Raw genomic sequence first — 24091 nt, 5'->3', positions numbered from 1 at the left:
GTAGTTTAACAGCCAGAAAAGCATTCAAACCATCTCTCTTCACAGGAGTTCACCAGATAGTAACATGCATGCTCTGTTTATTAGTGTGAACAAGTGAAATTTGGAACAACTTCATTTCTCATACACTGATTTGTATTTATTCTCATTGTGGCCTTTGTGCATCAACATGTAAACATCTTCCCCACCCCCCTCCAGTTAATAGCCCCCACTAAAACAATTGTACAGCACAGTTTGATTTGCTCTGAATTGTATGGCTTCCCACAATAAAACACTTGAAACTTTTGTTTTTTAAAAAAAGTAGAACTTCCAAAAAAAAGTTTTTAAAAAAATAATTTTTGGTAGCCTGTGTTGGAAGCAAATAACTTTTGAAGTAAATTTAGGCACAGTCTGGTAAGTAGCTGCCAGAACGAGTGGAAGGAGTTCTCTCACTTGTCTCGCATGAGTACCATTTCTGTCAGTTGAATGAGGGCTTCTCTTTCAGGGGATGGCCGTAGTTTACTGATCTCTCTTGTAGCTTCATGGCAGTAGCGCTGGGCGAGGTAGGTTGTTTGCTGCACACCATCACTCTTATGTAAGAAGACAGTTAAAGGTAATGGATAACTGGTCAGCCTCTCTCCTGCCTTTTCCAGTTACAGAGGGAAGTTTTAAGGTCAGTAAGTGCCCTGAACACTTAATTATATTCTGAAGCGGAAAGGAAGAGGATTCATTCTACATTCATTGAATCCTACGTCTCTTCCCCAAAGTGTCAAAATACTAAAACTCACCCTAGCTAAACTTAAGTATACTTACAAAACAACACTGGTATTACTAACATACTATTCAGTAGGATTAGAAACTAACGGTTTAACCCCTCCTCTCCTGCCCTAAATAGAGATGTACAGAAAAACATGCTACCCTGAAAAAATAGGTATTAGTTTTGCACGGACAATTATTCAGTCTTTTCAGACCAGAGTCAATTAAAACTGATCTGGAATGTGCAATGCAGTTACAAGACTGACTAGTAATTACATGCTGCTTACACCAGTTGTTGGATACAGCTACTCTTCAGCTGAAGGAACTGAGTTCATGCATGAGCTTTTTACTTTTATTACATGGATTTTATGCTACTGGAAGGGGAAAAAAAGAAAAAAAAAAGCTCTTTACCTAGTATTTCTGGTAAAACACCGTGCTGGTAAGACAGCTGAAGAGTACTAACTTGGTATTGTACATAGCATGCTACTTAACATGTATTTGAAAATGCAGCCCTGCTATTTTACTTCAGAGGCAATGAATTTCAGACTGACTTCAGCAGGGATGGCACTTCAGGAATGAAATACTTGGTATCAGTCCTACCTGCAACACATACTTCCGAGCACGTTCAACGTCTCCTGGCTTACTGAATCGTCTCATTATCATAGCATTCATTTCTGGAAACTAAGCACAAAGGGAGAAGGTTTTGTACTGCTTATGAGTTGTTTTCCGTGTAGCTGCCTGCCATGCTAAGGTCAAAAAGAAACCAAAATATAGACCTCTTCCCCTGCCACTGTTGTTACTACAGGTATAGCTATAGAGTAATATCTGCAATCTGCACAGGACCGTAGTATAGCAAAGCCCAAGCATTTAAAACTTAAACTGGCTGGCTCTGTTGGCTGTAGCCAGTTGGTAGCAAAAGTTAGCACCTGCCATTTCATCATGTTGAGCAGATGATCCAGTGTGGTAATTTCTGATGTGGCTACTTCCCGGTGTCTAATCTGGTTCAGGTATTCTTGTATCACAAATGATGGTTAGTGTTAGCACACCTATAAGAAGCACCTCTTACCCACATGTACAACAGAGAACCCGGGAGGTTTGTTATATCTATATTGCACAGTTCAACCTGTAAAACCCTTCATGATACCTTTGACTTATATCCACTTATGCTTTCCATTGCTCTGGTATTTTATATACACAGGCTCTGCCTGTGGAAAGCTCAGGACAAATTTTTATAAGAGAAAAATGACAGCTATAATATATTTTGTTTTCAGGCACATAGAATTTGTAGTTAGTACTGCACACTCAATTCCCTACAAATCAGGTAGATAACTACAGTCAGTTGTCTGAGAAAGTCACTGCATCACTTATCTAAACATGCAGGCACTTTCTTCAGACAGTCCAGAAATAGAAAAACCTGGTGCTTAACAAACAAAGGCCACAACTCAAGGCAGCTACTCAGCAGAATTATTTTTAAAGGAAGGAGGTGTTTGTACATCTTGCCTGAAAGGGTTATAGTCAAACAATGATTATTTTATTGCCGTACACTTGTAAACAATGATCTGCTTTCCTTGCACACCTTTGGTCCTGAAGCTGTAGATGTACAAAGCTGTTGGGGAACAAACATGTAGCATCCCTCATTGTTGTGACATTTCCTTATTACTCATAAGTAGTCGTCTTGGAAGATACATTTAGAAGTTTATTGGTGACTCATACTTGGCTTTCTGTAGATCCTAGCTTTCTTCCCATGTAATGACAATTTAATTGCAATGTTCATATAATCCATATAATTCATGTTATTCATATTTACAATGATACAGGATGCATATGCTTTCACTTTTTATATTTAAGCACTAAAGGTTCTAAATCACTAAATCTGCAGTTCTGCAGATTTAACAGGCAGTATATAAGCATTTGACAGGAGTGCTTATAATAAAAATAAACCCTCATTCTTCAGCTGTACTAGTTTAAGAGTGGCTTTAGACTTAGTGTATACTAGTGTATTTCCTTAAAAATTTTTTTTTTTTTACTAAGTGAACTAACTTTAAATACTGAATAAGCAAAACATTTTTTGTATAAAGGCCTCTCAATATTCTAATGCACAAAGATGTATTTCAGAGGGAGAGGAGAGGACAAGAAGAAAAGAAGGCTGTCGCTGAAGATCCAGAGTACATGAAGAACTCAAGTACAGAATTGTAGAATCATTTAGGTTGGAAAAGACCTTTAAGATCACCAAGTCCAACTGTTAACCTAACACTGCCCAGTCCACCAGACTGTTTGTCAAGAAGACAGCATGAGGATTACCAGATATATTAAAGGGTATGCAGGATAGCAGTAATATTAATTTCAAGAGAAAAGACAGCCTATAACTAACAATTACATTTTGGACTATCTTCAAGTCCTGGATCAGGAGTTTTTATTCTCAAACAGAAGAAACATCTTTTAGTAGCCGCACAGATAAGTGTCTGTTGAAGCTCCAAATTTTTTTAGCACTTATACTTTGTTTATATATCATTTAAGTCTGTAGTGCTGTTCTTCCAGTTTCTTGAAAACAGCAGGAAATTTTCAGCAAAGAAGCCTTCCGGTTAATGCGGAAAACTGTGCAAGATGGTCAAGTTATCTTTCAATGCAAAAACGTACGCTTCCCATCTATTAAAGATATAAATGAGGAAAAGCGTTTAAAAGTGACCTACAAAGAACAAGTAAGATTTTAAAATAGAACTGACATTTTCTTTTCTTGTATTTCCATATTATGAGCTCATTTATCTTATAAAATTAAATTATAGTTGAAGTTGAAAGTCAGAGACAGCCAACCCAAACAAATTAATAAAAGAATAGTTTTAATTTAAAAAATTGGAATATTCAACACCCACAAGACAATCGGTGTCACCCATTCTCTGCCAAAATCAGAGTGTTTGCAGCATGTCCTTGTTTCTCCCTGCAAGTAGCTTTAACAAAGAAACAAACCAGCCATTTCACAATTGCATCTTCTTTCTGTACCCAAGTCTCTGTTCTTTAGACAACTCCAGTTGCTGATGACTAACAAGATCCTGCTGCTTATCAACAAATTCTGAAATAATGATTCAAGAACAAGTTGGTGAATCCTCCAGATGAGGAACTGAGAACATGGAGGAGGTTGTTCTCAGCATGCATTTGTCTGCATTCTTAAGTGGCTGATACTATTTGCTTTCCTGTCTTTTCTGAGATACCTGTCCTTGTAAATGCCCAAAGGATGAGGAAGCAAACACATGCATATGTTCCACCTCCCCCTACCCCAGGCTCTAAGAAAGAGGGGAAAGTAAATGTCAGAGTTGTATATTTTTTTTAAATGATTTAAATTTTCCCATGTCAGGCTCCAAGCAATTCCAGTGAGAGATCACAGACTAGAGCTCTACTGGAACTAGTTGTGCCAGTTTTTGTATCATGCTGTGAAGTTTGGTACAAAGGACTGCTTTCCAAGTCCCAAATCTTCTTTCCTCAGGTGAACCAGAAGCTTGAGCAAGGTGCATTAAACCAGGTTTCTTCCCCTTTTATGGATTAGTACCAATTTTAATGTTTCTTTTGGTGCTGCTGGCACTTCTGTTTTCCTTGTACTGCTCCAAACAATTTTTAAGCCACTAAAAATCTTGACCAATTTTAAGCTTGTTTTATTTATGAAACTCCTTTTTCTCTTATCCAAACTACTATTACATTTACCTTCAGAAGGGAAAGCTTCCCATGTTTGTAACTGTGTAAGACTTGAGGACAAAGAGATGAAGAGATCAAATCCAATAAATAGAGGTGCCCACCTAAAAGCTAGGCAGACATTCAAGTTCTTGGCCCCAGGATGGATACAAAGTCCAGAACTTGGCAAAAAGCCTACATACATAGTCAAGCCTGGGGAAAACCAGATGTGTCAGGAAAGAACATAAGCAAGAAGCTACTAAGGAATAACCTGCAGAAAACATGCAAAAACTCTGAATACTTGCCCCTTTGCGAAAGTTAAGCACTTGAACTGGGGCAGCAAAAGGCTAGTGCTGCTTTTGATACAAGGGCCTAAGGGTAAGAGGACTCATGTAGGAAGGTGTTTCTCAGTCTGAAAGAACATGCGTGTGTACACTAAATCCAGCTGATCTTGAATGCAGTGATATTTCACACGTGCCCAGGCCATGCTCATCACTTACGCTGTAGACTTGATGTGTTCAAGCTGGACACATGCTGGACTTGATGTATTCGAGCTTTATGTGTGTGCTGTGAAGAGCAGTGTACGCTTTCTGTTTTGGGGAAATAGATTCCTGTGGACTTACCTGTCGACAAGCAAACAAGACAGGGCCTGTGGCTAATCCAAGCTTGAGATCTGCTGCTGTTGGTTTCCCCAGATGGTCGGCACATGATGTAAAATCCAGCACATCATCTATTAGCTGGAAAGAGATAAACATACAGATTATTTTAAAACTTTCTCTTTTTTTAAACAATAACTAAATACAGAATAATCCTTGCTAAGAGAAGATTTACAGAAAGGATTAAGACAGCCCATTCTGATTTCTAAGGCAGTTTGGAAAAGTTTAAGATTTTAGATTCCCTTTAGTTCCACAAAGGTACTACCTGAAAAGCTATGCCAACATTTTTTCCATACTGGTATGCAATCTCATGAACTTTGGGATCAGGGCAGCCTAGAATTGAAACCTGAAAAGAAAGAAAACCCAAGTAAATAGAAAGCTTTAGTTAGCATCCACTTTTAGTTAGACCATAGGTGTGACATTGCAAGCACAGACAGTAGGGATCTGGGAAAGGAAAAAAAGCTGACTCAGTCGCACATTCTTGCTTATCTCTGTTCATGCATACACACAAATAGCCAAGCCTATTAGAAAACATGGCTGAACACCAGTGCAGTATTAAAAATATATTCAAGTCTGGAAAGAGATTAGCTTTATTAAGTATTTATCAGACTTGGAAATTATAATGCAAGGATGAAGAGAAAAGAAATGTGGATGCACTGCACGTGCAGGCTAGTAGTCATATACAGTCCAGTGACAGGGGAATTAAATTATCACCTATATAAATCAGCCAGGGGATAATTGGAGGTCAGACAACAGATAAATGGACATCACATGCCTCATGTGGATAAAAGATCCACAAAACAGGATGTGTTGCACCCAGTACAGGAGGGACAGTTGAGATGAGGAAGATTATTTTTAAGGGTGATGTTAACTATAACTGAATTGCTCAGGAAGATGAGCTGATTAGCTTGCAGACAAAGGTATCAAGGGATAAGTAGTGACACAGAAAATATAGTGAACGAAGAAAGTACACCAAGCTAGACAAAAGTATCAGTAAACTGAGATAAATAAAACATTTTAATTGAGTACAGATAAAGGAATCGACTACTTGAGAGACAGAAGTTTTGCTGAATAAACTCCACAAAGCTAAAATATAGACACAAACTAAGATCTGAGAATTAATATCTTGCCTCAAAGTAAGGGCACTTATGCTTTTGCATTTATGTATTGATTATACACTTTGCAAAATGAGGTTGGTTATATTTAAATACTCAGATTTATTTCAGCCTTCAATAAAGCAATTAGGAACAGGGGGCAAAAATCCATCCTGGTTTACTGCAGATATTCCAAATTTGCTGTGACTAACGGAAGGAGTGAAGATACATTTTACTTAACATAAGACTAAAAATACATGCTAGGAAAACCACATGACATAAAAATACATATATATATATATATATAAATTCCTCTTCAAGACTATGTAAGGTAGGATCATTAAAAAAAAAAAAACCCACCAAAACCCAACCCCAAACTAAAAGCGAGTCCAGTAGTAGCTTTGAAGGTGAACATGAAGATGGAAATAAGAAAAAACATTATATCCTAATAAACGTGATGCAACTTGCACAAGATTAGAGACTATTTCATGCATCAGTGCATTTTGTAACTGAGCATCAGAACACCTCCCAGTCATAACCTGCATCTGTGGATAATAGTTAAAACCCAGAGGAACCTGGATGCCTGAGGCAGTAACAGCATCTCACATTTCCCAATTTTATTTAGAAGAGGACAGTATATAGCAGGAAAATAATGCTACCTATGTCTAATCATACTAAATCCTGAAAGCTGTTAACACAGAGTGAACTGCAAATACGAGATATTTAATAGACATTGCTAGGGACTATCAAACTAGAACATTTTGCCCTTTTATCTTCCTTTTGATGCTTGTCTCTTAACTAGCAATATTTGCCCCAAAGAGCTAACATGTATGTAACATGTAACTGCTGTACCATGCCTAGCAAACTTTTGGTTGCTTATGTAATATAAATCAAATAATAGCAGCAAGGCAGGGGGACTGCATCTCACCTGTTTCAATGAAATCTTTACCTGCCACCACATTTCATGTGAAGAATTAAAATATGGAATTCAGTAGAACAGTGACAAAATCCTGGTTAATGGCAAAGGGTCAGAGCGGGCACGAGTTGGTAGATGGGGAGAGGAAATGCGATGTAAAGAGAAGAGCTTTCTCATTTAATCTGAAAAGTCAGAGCAGAGCTATTCCTGTAGGTGGACAGTTTTCTGGGGACACAGACATTACCTATATAAAGAATCACAGCAGTATATGTACATTTAAAAAACAGAAGTGTGAGTTACAGAATGTAACACAAGCAAAATTCATCAATGCAAAATTAATTCTTGCATCTTTGCAAAAGAAGGCCTTCACAGCTCCTATTCAGGTTATGAACATTTCTGAAGACAAAAAAATTTTAAAAATCCAGAGATTGATATGCCTATCACACCTCAAGTGAGCAACTCTCTGACCATGACCACATCATAAACCTGCAGCATGACTGGGTCTTGTCTACCAGGGAGTTCCTTCAGGAGCCAATTTCCCAAATTGCTCTTGTGGATTATTGCCCCCATCTGGACACTCACTGGGATGCAGGCAGGCAGCCTTGTCGCAGTCAGCCTGTCCCTCTGAGCGTGACGAAGTTTAACTGAAGCCATACTGGGGTAATAGCACGCATTTAAAAATACAAATCGGGACAACAATGTCAATATAATGATATATGTTTAAATTATCAAGCTCACCCTTTGAAAATATCCTGATATTTCAAGCTCCCCTGATATGACTGGTTGATTACAAATTTAATCTTGCAAGAATTCAGACTTGCCTTCCACTAAATCCTGATGAAAAAACCTTCCTAATACCAAGTGGAACAAATTCTTTAGATAGGTTCTTTGAATTCAGTAAAGCAAGTCAGTCTGCTTGGCATTATTTCAAACACACTTTTTAAAATAAAAAATTGTTTCTATTCTTTTATGTTACATGAGGGACTATAAAACCAATCTTGCCTCTATACTGAATTTCACATCCATAAAATCTTGTATCAGCAGCTCTGGGAAATACATCCTGCTTTGTTATTTATCATGTGAGAATATGGCAGCTGGAGTTGAAAGCATTTGCACATCTATACCAGTGCCCTGTAGGTCAGAGAGGAAAACCTGCTGCTGGGCAGGCATATGCTTGTATAAACAGTACAAGAGATGTTTGCTCTCACACTCCTAGATTTGTGGACACCATGGAAAGGAAAAGCTGGAAAAGGGGAAGACTTTAGAGCCTTTTCTCCTTTACGCCCATCTCCTGAAGCAGTCAGGATCCTGCCTCCTCATTCGTGGCTCATCCACCACTGTTTTTCCAGGCAGGAGCACTGTTCCTCTTTCCAGTGGAATCACAGAATAGTTTAGGTTGGAAAGGAACTCTGAAAGTTATTTGGTCCAGTCACCCGCTCAAAGCAGAGCTTACTTCACAGTTAGATCAGGTTGCTCAGGGCTGTGTCCAGTTCTGAGCATCTCCAAGGATGAAGATCCCACACCCTGTCTGGGCAACCTGTTCCAGCGTTTGACCAACCTCATGGAGGAATTTTTCCTAATAGCTAATTGAATTTTTCCATGGTACAACTTGTCCTTTCACTGTACATCTCTCCATCCCCTCTACACCCTCCCATTACATAGCTGGAGACAGCAAGAGGATTCCCCCTTAGCCTTCTCTACTCCAGACTAAAACCAGCTCTTGGCATATCCTTTGCTCCAGCCTCCAGCCATCATGGTGGCCCTTCACTGAACTCACTCCACAATGTGAATGTCTGTCTTGTATGAGAGAGCCCAGCCTTGAGGTCTCACATGAGCTGAACAGAAGAAAACAGTCACTTCCCTTGATGTGCTGGCTACGCTGGTAGTGATGCAGCCCAGTATGTGCTTATCCTTCACTGCTGCAGGGCACGCTGCTGACTTTTCCTCCAGGCTCTTCAAATCCTTTTTGGTAACTATTCTTGGGAAGGAGGTTATGAAGGCCTACCTGGGAGAGGAAGATATCTACCCAGCAGGAGGCCCTCCTCACAGCAGACAACTATCTTGTCCTGAGTCTGCATTTTCATGCATTTGACCTTTTCTCAAGTAATTAACATTTTAACATGTTAACCAAGTACTTGTTTATGAAGAATTGTACTTTTACAGAAGTGAAGATTATCTGCCTGAATATCTGTGATATATTTATGCTAATCTTTTTCGTAGCAAACATTATGAAGAAGAAATACCCCCAAAGGAGTTACTGTATTTTAAATAATAAATAAGGACATTTACTGGCTGACCATAATACCTGATGCTACTGATGCTATTACTGTACATCTGCCATTGGACTATTGTAGTCTGCATGCCTAGTTGGACTGGGGGGATCAGTTTTGCTGGTGGTGGTCAGAAGTCTTATTTTCCTAGACACCAGTTCCACACCCTGGTAGGCTTTTCTGATGGAGGCCTGTGCATACACCAAACTATGAACTAGTTAAAGCAGGAGTTTACAGGTAGATCCAGAGCTGCAGACTACTCCTTTTCTTCAGTCCCTAAGCCAGACCTTCCATACACAGCCTTGCCTTACTTGTGGAGGCTGCATGCTTACTCCTAACAGAGAAATCAAGAATCTCTAGTGCAACTTTACACTTATCTCAAAACAAGCATGATTTAATCCCTCTTCTGAAAGTATGCTATGCAAAATATAAACATCTTTATGAGGGTTAGGAATTCATATTACAGCAGGATAAAAAAAGACAGAAAGAGAACCTGCTCAGCTTATTTTGCCATCTCCAGCTTCCTTGATGACTAACAGAAATTCCACTTCAGCTTTATTGTTTCTGAATTCTTGAACCAAAGTCACCTCTCATGTTTCTCTGAAAAATGCCTTTCAGTAACTAAGGCTTCAGTGACCCTCTGGGCCATCTGCCACCATTTCCTTTTGCAATGTTATTACTTTGACTGCAACTTTGGTAATGTTCCCCCATGCAGAACTATTGTAGAAATAAACTGGAGACTCGGATGGCTCTAACATCTTGAACAGACTATTCTGTCTGTAAAAAGATTCTTTTGCTAACTTAAAGGACTTTTGATTTAAATGCAGTAATGCTTTGGCGATGCAGGAGGTATCTAATGCAGTGACTACACCAGTGTTGACAGATTATCTATTATCTTGTTTAGACATTTTTCCAGGAATACTCTACTCTTACATTTCTAAGGCATGACACTGTAGAATTCTAAGATGCCACCTGAACTTGTCTGACATCTTTCCAGTTAATACTTTTATCTTATTTATGCACAGAAACAAACCACTCTTTTTTTCCTATCATTAACAGGAACTGAACTGCTTCTAATGACACACTAGCCTGGTTGTAACTGATGTTCTGAAAACCAACAACACCTCTCTCCTTAGCTTTGTCCCTGAAAACGAGATGACAATACTCTTGATTCCCCAACTGAATTTCCTTTCAAGCTAGAACTGATGATCCTGCTTATCATTTTTGCTACAGAAAACAGAACTCCCTTCTGATTCCATCTTTTCCTTAGTAGCCAAAACCACCTAAACAAAAAAACCCCTAACACCCACCCCCCAAGAAAAACCCAAATCCCAGACAAAAACAATTCCCTTTTCACTGCTATCAGTAGAGTTCTCCTAATCCATGCAAAAAGAAACTGAGGGAGACATATATATCCAAGTCATTGCTACTGTGTGCAGTAAGTATGGTTTTGCCGTAAAGACAGACCTCTCTCTTGTTTTTCCTTTATAACACTAATTTTACTGCATATAAAATTCCAGCAATTCAGCAACGGAACAACTCAGAACAACCACTAGAAGAAAAGCAGCCAAACACCTCCTTCACCGGCATCACAGCCACAATCTGGAGGGAAGTGCTTAAATCCTTAACTCTCGTGAGTTATGAAAAGGAAAAAACTCAAAATAGCACATTTGTAAGGATAATCCATCCAGTGGGAAGGTGATTTCTTCTTCTATCTGTGAAGGTTCTTTCAGGAAGACTGTGAAAGTGAATACAAAAATTTGTATGTTTTTATTGGAGTAGCAGAATAATGTGATGCTCCTTACTAGTCCAATTGACCACTAATATAAATGAAGACTTGCAAAGGGAAATTCTTGCCAGGGTCATATTGCCATTGATATAAGCAATCCAGAAGACTTAATTTCTTTCCTCCAACTAGAATGAAAGATATTTTCCCTCCCCACAAAATCTCTGTCTCTCATTCTATATCATCCTTTTGATCTAAGCAATCTTCAGCTGCTGTCTATTGCAAAAATGTACCAGTTCTCTGAGAACAAAGGGGGATGACTAACACTAGCACAGATTTTTAGTCTAATTCTCTTAGAACTCCCTCTTGCTATAGCATACACCAGCTATACAGCCTTTAATAAAAAAAATAAATAAATTTATAACTCTCTTTTGGGGTGAGATTATTGCCCACCTTCTCCATTTTCTGCACTAAAACTAAACATGTTTTTTGAATAAGAACATCATCTTGAATCAGATCTTTTTGTAATGAAGTAACAGAACTGAACGACAGATAGGGTGGATATAGCAATTGATAATTAAAAACCCCAAACAAATCAAGAAGTACATGCTTCTGTTCTTTTACAGTGTAATGTAGAGTATACACAATTAGTTGTTTCCTCCCACTGTTATCATTTAAGGTCCCACTCGGCACCAATGAGTGGGACCAGATGTCAAAGAAGTCTTAAAATCAAATTATAGGCTCAAGAATTATCAACTGAGATTAAAAACACTGTCTCAAAGTTGCAGAATTTCAAAAATTAAAGGCTGCCACTGTGAACCTTATTTTGATTCAAGTAAGAATAACAAAATAAATCTGTGTATGAATATAAAACAGAAAAGCAAAAGTGAAAACCAATATTGGAGGCTACACAGCTGAACTGTGATAAAATGCACAATCTCAAACCCATTCACATTCTGGCAGAATACCATTTAAAGGATTTGCTTTGGAGGGTCTCCAGAGAAAACAGCAATAACTAGGAGTTTAGCTGTGAAGCTTACAGTATGGTATGCTAACTTTAGAAGAGACAGACGTACATACTGCTTTACAACTGTTTGCTATAAGACTCGCAGTCTTCTTAAAAGTCTTCTCGAGGTAGTGAGCAAATCTCTCATTCTCATTTTCCTTGGAACCCAACTGGAGGAATTCACCTAAAAAGTTGCACAGATGGGAGTTTTTATTTGTGGGTTTATTGCTTAGGCAAGCAAATCTGAAGGTAAAAAACAGAAAAAGACCTTACCACGCACCAGATCTTCAATCACCTGAGTTAGAACAGAGATGATAGTAGTGTTTCCAATTCGTGCTAAAGCTACGGAAGCAGCTGAAAGGATGAAGTCACCAGCTAGAACAGCCTAAGAATAATAAAAAAAAAAATTGATCTTTTAAGTCTTTTCCTGTAAGTGTTAGTACAGACAATACAGTTTCCTTTATTTGGCAGGTCTACTCACATTGCATCGTTTTCCTACATAAAGCACACATATCTCATTGTAACAGAGAGAAAACAAAAGATAAACAAATAATAAAATTGGAACCATTTTTGAATCCCTATCTTATAGTGCTGCTTATATTTTTCTATATAAGCACCGTCCTCCCTGTATGCAGTATCTGAATATGCCCGTGAAGTTTTTTTGAACATTACTTCTCTATTTCATCATTCTGTTGTGACTGTTATGCCATGTCAGCTCTGAATTGCCATGATAAGTTATGATGCGTCAGCAGCGTACTTCTTTCCTTGCATTTTCTGATTAAGACCTTTGTTTTAATGCTTTATGAAGAAACACCTCTCTCAAAAAAAAAAAAAAAAATGTTCATGCTGACTGAAAACCTTTTTGTGTTTACTACTGAATCAGGGTAACCTATAGTGTTCTGGATGAGGTACAAGTTCAAAGTATTCCAACAGTGCTGCAGAGAATGGCACAGGGAATGTAAAATCAGTAAGAATCACACTACAATCATGTATTATCTAATGTTTCCAACAGTTCAGAAAAGGAACACAGATTTGTATTGCCCACAATCTGTACACACCTCTTCGTACTTTTTCTGGCATACCCCAAGAGTGTGCCTATGGATAGTAATGTGACAAAAACCCTAGGTATTTGTGCTCTGATGAATCTCAAAGGCAAGTCTTGCACATAATAGCAAACTCACCTTCCTCTCTCCCCAGATTTGATTGACTGTCATTTTTCCTCTGCGAGAATTTGCATCATCAATAACATCATCATGAACTAGGCTAGCTGTGTGGATCATCTCAGCAATTATGGCCACAGAGCGCTGGCTTGCCTGCACCTCCCTAAAATAAAAAACAAGAACTGTCAAATAATTAAATCAATTATATGTGCTGCAATATACTAAAAGAAATCTCTACTAAAACCAAACAAAAAATGTTTCTCTGAAAACAGCTGTTGCAGCTTTTCCATGGTCTGAACCCCATCTTTCAAACCTGGAATTAGGAAGACAAGAGAAAGTCAGATCACATTAGTACAGTAAGTGCAATGGGATGTTTCCATCCTTATTAGGCCTGTTTCTGCCTTGCTGCATTAACAGTACTGCAAAACTCCTGAGTTATTGACTCTAATCCCTCTAAATCCAGACTGCAATAAATAGCATGCTTGGTTCCAAGGAGATGGAAATCTGGAAAACGGTAGAGAAAGGAGTGACAGGTAGCTTTGTAGAAGAGTTTTAAGTTTTCCTTATCTCTGTGTTGCTCTACCTATAAGATGCAGCATCACAAACTCTCCAAAGCTGGCTAACTCTACTAACGAGCAAGCTGGAGAGATCAGCAAGCATAGAAACCTGTATTCTACATTTGAAACACCTAACTCATGGATCTTATCCCTTATCTTATCTGATTACCTTAAGACCTCAGACGTTCTTCAAAAGACTGAGGAATTAACTGGAATTATACTGCAACCACTTCAGGACTGTAAACACTAACTGCCTAACACTTACTGAAATTCATCCTTTGGGAAGATCTAACACTGATGATTCAACTCTCAGTAGTTCACACCTACTTTATTTTTTAAACTAGGTGAAAAGAAGGTAATGGAAGATCATGGAAACAATTATCTAGGGATCAAGGTTGGAAAAACAAACATAAAAGAGCCAACCTAGCTCACGCAAAGGACCATCTACCCTAGGATCCAACTGCCACTGCCTTGTTCTAGTATCTGTCTTTTTCTCTTTTTCTACTTGTTTTCATCATGAGTTGCATGCAGGATCCCAGAAATGGCTATCCCAGTCAGCCTTGCCTTCTAGCTGTAACAAGCCCACATGGAAGTTAAAAAAAGAAAACAAACCCAACAGAAGAAAAAAAAAAAACCCCAAACCAATAACCAGAAAAACCCAACAAAAGAAAAAATTACTTCTGATATATAGATACATTAATTCTGGCATACAGATAACAGAGCAAATCACACTATTTTCCAGCAGAACAGAAAAAGAACTGAGAGAAACAGAAGATAATCATTTTGGCTCAGCTGAAGGGAATTTAAAATCTTCTTGCATTGCCTATGTCTATTAAAATCTAGTGATTAATCACAAAATGAAAGAACATCTTGCAGTCTGCTGACATAACACTGCGTTCTGACACCTACCTCTATGCAGAACTCTGCATTGCTGTCAGTGGGAATTCTACATCCTGAACAATAGCAGGATGTGTGGCTCATAGGCTATGAAAATGTGGCTTTTAAACAACAGAAAATAAGAGCTGGAAACCTTCACAGTTGTTTGAAGGTAAGTTTTACTGTGGACTAGTAATTTAGTCAAATGCTAGGTCAGTGTAAGCAGTTTTCCAAAATAAACTATTGTTACTAAGTAGGAGAACTTACCTGCAAAAAACTGTAAAGGTCTCCAGCCTCTTTCATGCACTGGTCTCCTTTTGGGGACTCCCTTTTTCATTAATTATGTCAGCAGACTGGACTTCCTGCTGGGAAGTAGCAGTAAATGGCAACACTCACCAACACACCAAAATCTTTCAGTAGTATGAAGACAGCACAAGGACAGACATTTCAAAAGCAGGTTTTGGAAAGTTCTGCATTATAGTGCATTTCATCTCTGACAATGACTAAAAATGGCATAGGAATGCTCATGGTTCATGTGCCTCCTTCCCAGAATGTTATATCAAACGTGATAATTTAACCTGAAAGGGTTTTTTTTAAACTACGATTTCTGCAAGGTTCTTTCCATCGCTGGCAAAAAATTTTGCAATAGTTTCCTACAAGCATCTTGTGAGAGTAATTCTGAATCAGAGCATGCCTATTTTAGGGAAAACACACAAGAAACAGGATCCTTCTCATTCCCTGCCATTTTTCATTCTGCTTCGCCTGCAAAACAAAAGCAAAAAGTAGCAGTAACTCAAGTCAATAGATAACTGGGTCCCCACAAGTCCAGTAAGTGGAAAGATGCCATTTTTAGGTCATTCTCAAAGTAAAGGCACCCCAAGATGCTATCTATTTACACAGAATTTTTATACAACTGTAAGTTTATCTTTTTACATATGCATTATATAAACTAAGTCCTTGATCATGTTCTATTTTTCCTTAGGACCCCCTGCTTGATTTTGTGATAAGCTTTTATAGACCTACAGTACCCTGAGGTCTTTTCCATTACAGAACTTGTTTCACGTACACTGAACAAGACCAAGGCTGATCTTACAGGTTAAAAAAAAAAACCAAACACACCTCTCTCTCCAAATATCCCTCTTAAAAACACACAAACAAACAAACAAAAAAATGAGTGGGGGCAGAACTCCAAACAACACAAAACAGTATTTACAGTCTGCAACAAAGAGCTTTGCAATGTGTTTGCCAGTAAGTAAATACTGCCAGTTTAAAGACAGGAAACCTGCAAAAGAACTTGTGAAATTTCTGTGTTATGACCACACTCCTCAAAGTACACTTTTGCTGTTAAGTCCTGTGGCTGAAAGAAATGAACATTTCAGGAACACAGTCTGTGACACTGAAAGGCACTGCAAACTAGGGGAAGCATAGAGAAGGGATGTGTTAAGACAGGAGCAAATTACAGAGCAGCTGAAAACCAGCATACAGTACAGGCATCTGACAACCATGGTTTGGAGGAGTGAAAGACAAGAGGACTAAGGTTGCTGGCAGGTCCTCATATCTTTAGGAAATATTATTCTATCAAGTTTAGTCAGGTCATTATATTTAAGTATTTCTCACACTATTTGGATGGATTTATTTCCCTTTTTCCCCCTAAATCTTCGTGCTCGCTGTTTTCTCTATTGCAATGTCTCTGTACTTCTTTGGCCTTCTCTTACATGTTTCTCATTTTGGTTGCAGAAATAGAAATAAAAACTCCTATTTGCAAACACCTCTGGAGAATACACCCTAAACAGAAACATTAGGTCCTCAGGCTAAGTGATAATTCTGTGAAATTCTGCACACAGGTATGTGAAGAAATGCCAGAGGATGTGTGAAATTAAGGGTTTGCATGACTTCAGCTTAAAGTCTTTACAACAATTCTCACTCTCGCACAAAGGTAAGTTGCTATCATTAAGCAAAAAGCCATTGCCCAAGGGACCTAAGGACTCAGGGTTGGACTTCTGACACTTGGATCTTCAAGGGAAAAAAAACCAACGTACCAGCACAGAACAATTTGAATGCTTCCGACACTTATCTTTTTGATACTAGTTCAGATTCTTTATACCACTGTCATCATCCTTGTTATGACTACAATAAAGTGACCTCACTCTAGAAAGACAGTTAATCTGCTGAGGGTATTCTAAATACCTAGCCTTCCTCAAATCTACACATAAATGATCATGTCACCTAACCTGTAAGCAGAACTACCTGGCTGCTCCCCTCCATTCACTTGAGAAGTCTCAGCTATTCTGGTGGGGCTCTGTGAAGACAAAGAGGTCTCTGTGGACTGCCTCGTAAGATCAGGACCTATAACCTCACAAAGTTGTGTCCTGTTATTTTAACAGCCAAACAAGAAAGAGTATTACCTTTTCTACTAGTACTGCACACACACACAAAATCAAAACAAAAGAACAGGCAAAAGCATGCTGAGTCCCGCAAGTTATATGACCATTGAGAATGGGAGCAAGGTGAAGCAGAAACTCAACATCAGTAACACAAACCCCAGAGGCAGAATAAAAAAAAAGTGCTAGGGATGAACAGCACAGGATACTGGCTCACCCCACAGGTCTACAGATGTTCTGGCCAGTATCTTTGATTACATGTGTGGGAACCAAAGCTTCAACAAAGAAAAACAAGCCTGGGATAAGAATCAATATTAACTGAGGAAAAGAATGATAAAATGCTTTATGGGAAATGACAAGTTGAAAGAGGAAAAACATCTTAAAAAAAGCATCAGGAGAAGCAGAATGGAAACCAAGTACTTTTTTTTCCCTCAGGTCTATAGCAGAGTAGCAGAGTTACAAATATGCAGTGCTTCCTTCTCTACATATACAATCTTCCTCACAAACAATAAAAAGTTGGAAGAACAATTTGTCACCTGGAAGCAATGCTGCTTTAAAAAGCAACAATAATGAAACCACTATCAGTGTGAACTGGAAGTATATGTATATAAAAAGCAGGTGTAACACAGCCTGTTTCAAGAAGCTTAAAAGCAAAAGGGAAGAAAGTGCCCATAAAACTTCATCAACTCACAGTAAGTAGGTACTCAAAATATGAAAGTATATTCTTTTGGCATGGCCTACCCAACCCTCAAAAGATACTGGTCATCACGCATGAATCGAAAAGCAGTACACCGAAGACTTGTATAAACATATGTGAATTTTAATTACAATCATAGGCTTAGAGAAAAGTGGCATGAGGCAAAGAAGAGGAAGGTAAATACCCTGGGATTTCATTCTCTTCCTTTGCTGAAACATTTCTGTTCTCCCTACTCAGAATTTCATTCTAAAAACAACGTGACAGAGATAGTGACTCAGTCTGTCCTTATACAAGGAACATTCAGATTAATGAGGAGGCTTTTAAACATCAAACAGAGTTTGCAGGTGCTGACAAAAATTGCAACAGATGTACAAAAGCTGCCAAATGACACGGGCATCTATAAATCAGAGTGGTTATGCTGGGGGTTGGCTACTGTGAAGCCAACGCTTGCCTCGGGCATATGTGGCACTTGAACTCCGAGATCACACTTTCTCACTGTCCTGATGGTTTCAGGACAGCATAACACATGGACAAGAATATGTCCATGAGCATATACGTATGTCAAAAGACAGTAAATATGCTTTAAGCATATAAAGGCAAATTGAGTTCTTTCTACAGCTACTTCTTGTCTTTGATTCACTGCTCACCTCCTACACTATATGACATCAATTCCAGCCGTCTCGGTATTGCATGTACACTACATAATTTCATTTATAAGCTTCTCATGCTACACACTAGAATGAGATAAAACTGTTTTTCCTGTTATTCTAACTGGAAGGATGCTCCAAAACCTCACAGCCTCAGTTGTTAAAAGTCTCCTCCTAAGTTTCCACCCTGTTAGCAACATCATCCTTTGTCTTAAATAGCTCTCTTACCCCTGTTCCTGATAAATTTGTAGACCAAAAGTCCTTCATTCTCCCTGATTATCTTTGCAGTCCATCCCTGAAGCTAGCTGGACTTATCTTTTTTTGAACACAAGGATAAGATATGCTGATGATTTCACAAAGCGCTATACTGGATAGCTGAACTGGATATACTATGGTTGATGCATGCTAGGATTACTTTAAGGTTTTTCATAGAGAAGGTGGCTGGAAATCACATTGGGGTTACGCCCTAACGGGACACTCATGAGCCTCCAAGCTCAAGCAGAAATTTTTGTTTTATTGTGCTTCCTTTCATTCCACCATGGATGGCCAATCATCAAGAATGATTTTGTCATCAAAAAGCACCATCATCACGCTCCTGTTTTTCATGTCAAGATCACTCATGAAAATATTAAGCCAATCCGTGCTGTGACAAAGGACATCCTTGAGGAGTTTCACAACTGATATTGTTCCTTTTGCTACCTCTAAGACAATGACAAGGAGCAGTACTGCATGGAGAACAGAATCAGGCTGGAGTGAAGTTCATTAATCCTGGACAATGTTTTCCTAAAACAAGAGGAATTGGCACACACAGGACAGGACACTGCCAACTAGGTTTTGCTTTCTCCTTCAAAATTATATTCACATAGGAGGGGGTATACTGGGAGAGGTGCCATATCAAGCAGCAAAATATACGCCACGCTCTGAGGTAGAAATCAAGTCCAACAACGCATTAACCTACCTCTAAGGAAAAAATTATGCGAGAGCTGAGAGAAATCCCTTAAGACTGATAAATTAGTCTAGAAACACTTCTGACAAGGGACAAAAGATTTGACATTTGAAATTCTATACAAGGGAAGACTGGAAGCATAGCTGGAAGGCAGAGAACACTCCAGCCAATGTCTTTCCTCAAAATGTAAACAACAACTGATAGGAATGTGTGGAGAGAAGCGTTTGCTGTCAGCCAGAGCAAGGAGTGATAGAGAGTACAGGGTGAGCGTGATGTTCTGCTCAGTTAAAACTGCTTTCAAAAGACAAGTAACTTGAAGAACATGAGGATTACACCAGCTCTAAGCTTAGAATCTTACATTAAAGTGCAGAAACTAGCTCCGGGGGGGGGGGGGGGGGGCACGCAAAAAAAAATCTCTGGCTGTTTTGAATGTCTCACAGCTTTGAATATAATCATACCACCTGCTTAATAGCTTTTCTGCATAATTACAAAAAAGCTATGAAAGTCTCTTCTTACAGCAAAGTTCTTACCTGTGATAAGAGTTTAATAGCTACAGGAGTGGTTACAAATGAAAAACTTTTAATTAAGTTTATATAGTTTCAAGGAGTATTACAGGTTCTAATAAAGCATTTATGTAAGAAACTAAAGTTGACTAAAAACCTTATAAATATCACAATTTGGCAACATTATTTATCCATCACCAGTTACAACTGCAGCGTAGTCTACCATTTTACTCATGGAAGCATGTAATAAACCCAGTAGTTCCTTTTGCACTGCTAACTACAAAAATACAGCTTCATGATGGAACTTAAATTCAGGTTTTACTGAGGAGCTTTTTATTTTCATAAAGTTACTAGACGTATTTTTCAGGAACACAAGAGTGGTAAATTTCAAGTATGATATATGTCCATATATCTAAAAGTGACTGACTCACCTGGAATTATTATGGTGAATGTTGCAAGCCCTTGCCATCAGCACCACAATCATTGGTCGAAAGGCCTTTCCTTTCCCATCAAAGTAATAATCACACATTTCCTTAAGTTCTGCTGTAGATACAAGTAATTCCTATAAAAAGGAAAAGAACATACCAGCATATAAGTCAGAAAGCCAATCTGTTTAGTGTAAGCAAAACAGTATGCATGTGTAAGATTATTGCCTGTATATTACACCCAATGTAAGCTGGAGTTGTTTTTAAACTTACTATGAGTAATCTGAAACATAAATTATGTATTCCAGCAGTGTAAATCAGGACAAAAAAAAATTGCATTCTGGTTCTATAAGACATGTAGAAATGCTCTCTTTGCCTTCAGTTTAAGTTTCAGACAGCTGTTCATAAACATAAAGAATATTCTTTCAATAACTATCCTCCAAAGTGATGGTTGCTATTAAAATCAGAATCATCACAACATCCCAGAATAGTCACCAAATCCCTTACCTTTTTAATATCTTCATAGAGATTCTTCAAGTCTTTTCTACCAAGTTGAAAAGGGTCTTGGTATTTTTCATCACTAACTGTCTTGCTGCAGCTGCACAAGTGGGATGTACTTGTATGATGAAACCTGGTGACAGTGTTTTTCAAGAGAGTAACATTGTTAAAAACAAACCTTCCCTGATTCCCCAAACAGAAACATTTCAAAACATTTCCTCCTCCTCCTCCTCACCCCTCACACAAAATTGAAACAAATGGCTAAAATATAAACAGAAAGCATCAAAACACTCTTTGCAGACAGCTAATAAGGTGCAAGGACAACACAGATACATATTGATGATCATAGACTTTTAGGAGCTGGCAAAGTGCAGCATTTGGCAAACAATAACAGCCCCCACCACCCTTAACAGATTACAGAAGTCTTCTGAGACACATAAAACTACATTGCTCTCAATGTATTCCTTTTGAATACACCATTGATAGTATATCATACATTTGGAGATGAAGCCTCCATCTTCCAGTAACACAATTATTCTGTTACTTTCTTCCCTCTCCCATATAGTCCTGCAAAAATATTCCTGACCTGGATTTGAAAATTCTCCTTTGCATACCCAGCTACCTTATAAATTAAATCAATACTTCCAGGTAGCATGATGATGCTATGAAAGTTCATCAGTAAAGGGTAAAAGCTCCACCTGGATGCATTAAGATGCATTAGGCTTAGGCCTGACTTTTTTTATGTTCCCTGGAGTTGAAGTTTATGTCTCTTATTATGTTTCCTTTTTCTAAGTGAACCATATGGGCTTTCTTGGGGCATTCTTGCTTTGCCCATTGCTCTCCAGGATAGAGTACTTAGATTCAGACTCAGGACCTTAGCAGCAGTCTACACAGAATTATCTAACTACGTACTAGAGTGAATAACCTTATTTTCAAAGTTTACAGTTCACAGGTATAACTACTCAGTTCACCCAATAACTATGTCTTTACCCCTTACACAACAATATGAATCTCCAACTTACCGCCAAAATATATTACATATTTTTGGAAATGACGAAGTTGAACTTCTTTGGGTAAAGTGACACATCTGCACAAAGAAAAATCAGAGTTACTTTAACAGAATTTTAAACTGACAGAAAACATTTGACTACAAAAAACAAGTGTCTGTTCATCAGCACTGCTCTATTTCTCCATTTTAACAACTCAGCAGCAAAGGGAGTCTCATAATCTCCTTCCATATCATGTGAGACATAACTGCCAATATGTACATTAACTTCTGACTTAAACTGGCTCTTCCGCTCAGGAGCGTTGGACTTTGTCCCCTTGCAGGACCAGCCCAGAAGGTGTATCAGTTAACTTCCCAGAACTGCTCTAATGAAACCTTGCTTTTGCACTCATGGAAGGTGCAATTTTCAAACATTCCCTGTCTTGCAGATAAATCTGGACTGCACCAGTCAAGGCACAGAAAAAAGGACAAGAGCTGTTTCCGTAAACTGCTACGCTAACAGAAGAACATGTCCTTGTCTTCCCCTTAAGCAATTTTAATTCAGCTTGCTTCTTACGATAATTTACACCTGCACATCTTCCCTGCTAGATGTCAAGAACCTAACCTCCAAACCCAGCAATCTCTCCAATGATCTCCCCTGCAGATGGAGCCCAGGAGCCTGGGGGAGGGTATGGAGTTCCAGGTACAGGATTCCAGCAGAGATAGGCTGAGAAAGGAAACGCACCTTTTGCTCTGCTCCTGGCATCGCTGCCAAGAATTACCCAGCCCTGCCCTGGAGTGCACGCTGACTCAGGGGCCTGGGTGGGCTGACACAGCCTGAAATCATTGCAATCCACACATTCACCAAACTGTCTCTCCAAAAGCCCACACAGAAATGTTCAAGGAGACCTAGAACTGGAAAAGAGTTCCCCCAACTTGCTCCTCATGCCTCAGTGTCTCCTTGTAAGTGTCTTGAAGTCTCTCTCTCCTTGGACACAGGGAGAGAAACAAGAGCACTGCACAGGCTCCAGGGCACCCTTCCATCCTCCTTGTGTACAGGATGAAAAAAGGCCAAGCAAGAGGAAGGAGAGGAACACTAACTTATCATAGATTTGCAGCTCACTGCTGTCTGACTTCAGTGCGCAGCCCTATGGCCAAGACCTTCATAAGTATGCTCTCTCATACCTCTCACTGTTTTCTGTTGTTAAAAAATAGCTGATCTCTTCCTATTCTTCCTTCGGTAAGGGCACACAGACTTTCTCCTTTACACTGCTGCTTAACACTGTAAGACTGGGTCATGCACGATGCTGGACACATCACAGCCAGAACACTTTACTGCAGGTCAGAACAGTAGCTTGGCCTTGTGAGGAAGGTGTAAACGAATGCAGTGAGAGAAATACCCCCCATTACAACTCGTAATGCTGACTTACGCACAAACACGCTGAAAAGCTCACACTAATGAGAATCGCTTCCCCTGCTCCCACCTAGAGAAGAGTCTGAGAGGTTCTTCAGTAACCAGTCGTGCCCTGAAAACTCTTAACCCAGTATTTAACCTTGCACCGAGAGCGCTCCTGCCGCCTGCAAGGCCCCCCCACCCCGGGCAGGGGGCTGCCCGCCCGCCCGCCCGCCCACCGCCGGCCCTCGCACACCGGAACCGCCTTCGGGCCTTCGCGCTTCCCGGGTGGGAGGGAAGACGTGGGCTGAGAAAGGCCAAAGGAGCGGCGGCCCCGACGTGGGGCAGCTGAGGCCGCCCGACCCCTACGCCCCGCTCGGGCCCCCCCGCCGCCCCATTCATTCCCGGTGACCTCCAGGCGCCCGCCGCCGCGCCGCACTCACCGCTGCGCTGGGGGCCGGCGACGGCGGGGTGCGGGAGCCGGGCCCCGGCGGGCGGAGGCGCGGCAGGGAGCCGAGCGGCGGCGCCTGACGGGAGGAGGCGCCGCACCGCCACCACCAGCGCAAGGCCATGATGTCCCCCAGCCCCGCCGCGCCGGCACCGCCTTCCGGCACCGCCGCGACCCGGACGCGGAAGCCCGGAGCTGCCGCCAACCTCTCGCAGGGGGCCGGGAGGACATCCGGGCAGGCGGGCCCCCCTCCCCCTCCTCCTCCTCCTCCTCGTATCGTTCCTCACCTCGCCTCCCGCCGCTCCCTCGGGTCGCCGAGCGCGGCTGAGGGCCGGGCGGGGGAGCGGCGCCACCTGTCAGGGCCCGGCCCGGCCCGGCCCCCGCACCCGGCTGTGGGACAGGGCTTGGGCTGCCGCCGCCCGTCACCGGGGACCCGGCTCTGTCAGCCTTCCTGGCGGGCGGGGGCGGCCCGCCCGGCCCCGGCTCCGGCCCCGGCTCCGGCTCCGGCTCCGGCC

The 24091-nt window shown here is 40.3% G+C and overlaps 1 protein-coding gene across 3 annotated transcripts; it reads right to left on the bottom strand.

Annotated features, from left to right (window-relative positions):
- Nucleotides 1-114: 114 nt before the first annotated feature.
- Nucleotides 115-23998, bottom strand: PDSS1 (decaprenyl diphosphate synthase subunit 1). Of its 3 annotated transcripts, XM_072854503.1 has the most exons (12): nucleotides 23572-23705; nucleotides 22921-23095; nucleotides 21773-21837; nucleotides 20760-20883; nucleotides 20259-20389; nucleotides 13242-13383; nucleotides 12334-12445; nucleotides 12135-12244; nucleotides 5314-5394; nucleotides 5016-5129; nucleotides 1333-1413; nucleotides 115-566 (listed from the first exon to the last, which is right to left on the bottom strand). In XM_072854503.1, the coding sequence occupies exons 3-12, from the start codon at nucleotides 21835-21837 to the stop codon at nucleotides 426-428; spliced, it is 1101 nt and encodes a 366-aa protein (XP_072710604.1). In that variant the 5' UTR covers nucleotides 22921-23095; nucleotides 23572-23705; the 3' UTR covers nucleotides 115-425. The 3 variants fall into 3 exon arrangements, with proteins under 3 accessions (XP_072710604.1, XP_072710605.1, XP_072710603.1); XM_072854504.1 differs by lacking the exons at nucleotides 22921-23095; nucleotides 23572-23705 and adding an exon at nucleotides 23864-23998; XM_072854502.1 differs by lacking the exon at nucleotides 22921-23095 and having other exon boundaries at nucleotides 23572-23765.
- Nucleotides 23999-24091: the final 93 nt, after the last annotated feature.

The sequence above is a fragment of the Ciconia boyciana genome, chromosome 2 (genome assembly GCF_034638445.1).
Source record: "Ciconia boyciana chromosome 2, ASM3463844v1, whole genome shotgun sequence".
NCBI lineage: Eukaryota > Metazoa > Chordata > Aves > Ciconiiformes > Ciconiidae > Ciconia > Ciconia boyciana.
The sequence above is the reverse complement of the archived record's forward strand: the minus strand, read 5'-3'. Positions and strand labels throughout refer to the sequence as shown.